The 2,500-nt window shown below is 44.1% G+C and overlaps 1 protein-coding gene across 1 annotated transcript in view; it reads left to right on the forward strand.

The window, feature by feature from the left end:
- Nucleotides 1-1,033, forward strand: part of slc71a2a (solute carrier family 71 member 2a) — a 19,820-nt gene extending 18,787 nt beyond the window's left edge. The window contains 2 exon segments of the mRNA XM_071925594.2: nt 108-369; nt 573-1,033. Of these exon segments, the coding sequence (XP_071781695.2) occupies nt 108-362 (255 nt within the window). The 3' untranslated portion in view covers nt 363-369; nt 573-1,033.
- The last annotated feature ends 1,467 nt before the right edge of the window (nt 1,034-2,500 follow it).

The raw sequence follows: 2,500 nt of genomic DNA on the forward strand, positions 1-2,500 counted from the left end.
CCTCTCTCTCTCTCCCTCTCTCTCTCTCTCGCTCTCCCTCTCTCTCTCTCTCTCTCTCCCTCCTCTCTCCCTCTCTGTCTCTCTCTCTCTCTCTCTCTCTCTCACAGCAGGCTCTGATCCCCGGTCCCCCCTTCCTTTTGGGGGCGTGTACCGTTGTCGTTGCCTTCGTGGTCGCTCTCTTCATCCCTGAGAAGCCCTCCCAGCCGCCAATCAGCGACAAGCCCCACCCAGACGGCAAAGACTCGCTGTCCTCATTGGCCGGAGTCCACATCAACACGCCCCTTCCGGGAAGCGACGAGGAGGCTCCGCCCACCACCAGCGACGAGGACTTTGAGCCGCTGCTACAGGACAGTATTGTTTGATTGACAGGTATAAGGACCATTAACATCTTAGTTTGATTGACAAGGAGAGGAGGCAGTACCATCTTGTGTTTGACAGAGAGAAAGGACCAATCACATGTTTTCTTTAGCCAGAAGGCGGGACTAACACTATAATTTGATTGTCAAGGAGAGGAGGCAATACCATCTTGTGATTGACAAACGGAAGGACCAATAGCATTGTTTCTTTGCCAGAGGGCGGGACTTACACCACCGCTTGACTGACAAGGAGAAGAGGCTGTACCATCTTGCAACTGACCAGTTACAATGTTTCTTTAACGAAGGGGCGGGAAGCAACGAGCCGTAACCAAGACAACATCATTTAACTGGACAGTATTCTGTGATTGACAGGCGCAGGGACCAGCGCTGTCATTTGATTGATTGACAGGGAGATCACGGGCCAATGGGACACCATGGTTTGACTGGACACCATCATTTGATTGACAAGAGGAGGGACCAACAGTATTGTTTAATTGACACTGGGAAGGATCAACAGCATTATTTGATTGACAGGGACGTGGCCAGTGTTGGGACACGCCCACTATATCATCCGGCATGCCTGAGGAAGAGGAGGAGGAAGAGGAAGATAAGTGTTGTTGATGTTTTGATAGAAGTGCAATAGGAGGATTATTGCACTCCTTTAATCTTCTGTTTAATCTGCAGAGTTGTTGATTGTTTTCGTAAAACAAGAAAAGACGTTTTTACCTTCGACTGTATCATTTCTACTGTATTTTACTGCTGTATTTTCATTTTTATCTGTTACTGTACAGAGGAACCTGGCAGCAACATGTTACATCACTGTTGGTTTGTACGCTTTTGTTTACTTGAAGGAAGACAAACGTTTTTACTGTTTTTTTGTTTGCTAAGGTGTTTTTTTGGGGAAATGTTTTTATTTTCTTGAAGTGTACAGTACCTCACTTACCACAAGCTGTTCCCATTGGTTTCAATGAGGAATGCTAACGATGCTAACGAGTTTGTTTAGGTAAACAGGAGGACAGATGGAGAAACTTTTCACCCTGAGAATGTGATGAGAATTCACCAGCTGAAATTTATAATGTCAGAATATCGCTGGTCATGCTTCATTTGCAGTGTGAACTGTCCAGACATTTTTAAGGCAATCTATGTTGCCAGGAATTGGGATTGGCAACTGGTAAAACAAAAAATTCTGGATATGATAAATTATGAGGGAAAAAAAGGATCAAGAAACATCTATAAAACCTGGATCTCATGACAGGTTTCATTTCCAAAATGTGATATATCCAATCTGGAAAAAAGTTCCTGCACCCAGATATTATATGTAACAAATCTTCTGGTTTCTCTCAGATGATCCTGTATGACAGAGAAGTGACAGGAAATGACATAAGAAAATATGTATTTTTTTTCTGCAGGGGAGAGGAATGTGTTTTCTAATGTTCGCTGTGTTTCCCGGAGACACTGAACGCATCGCACGGTTCGTTCAGACGGTTTTACTCACTCAGTTTCCCCAGTTAATCTCCCCTTGTGTTTCTCTACCTCAGCTGACAGATGAATTATTTTTTAAAACGTATTTTAACCCCCTGGCTTTACTCGTCACCGCCGCATGTTTGTTTGTCCGTTTCTGTCGGACTCACCTGGTGAACATGCCGCTGCTGTCAGAGCAAAACCTCACAGCTGCAGCTGAGAGGTTTTTTTTAGCTTTTTCTAACTTGACTTGAGAGTTTAGACGGTGATTTGTGTCCTGAGTGAGTTTCACAAGCCTTCGTCCCTTAAAGCAACACTCCACTAGATTTTAACATGGAGGTTATTTGTCTCGTGACCGCCATGAAAACCAGAATATAATCTACTGACCAAGATGAGATGCAGCTGGACCAGTTTGTAGAGTTTGAATGAGACGAAAATCTCCTGGAAACTGACATTCAACAACAGCTCCTGCTGTGAGACAATAAAGCAGTTTTTTGCATTTCTGTTCTTGGTTTACACTAAAATTAGTGTTTAAAAATAAAAGTAGATCCGGTCTCCCCAACAGGAACTCTCTCTCCTAAATGGTATCCCTCCGCTGTGTTCTTGTGTGTTTGGTGAGATTCTGTTCTGAAGCGTCAGCAGGATCTGATGCTGAATCTGTTCACCAACGTGTTCAATGTCAG

The sequence above is a fragment of the Centroberyx gerrardi genome, chromosome 2 (assembly GCF_048128805.1).
Source record: "Centroberyx gerrardi isolate f3 chromosome 2, fCenGer3.hap1.cur.20231027, whole genome shotgun sequence".
NCBI lineage: Eukaryota > Metazoa > Chordata > Actinopteri > Beryciformes > Berycidae > Centroberyx > Centroberyx gerrardi.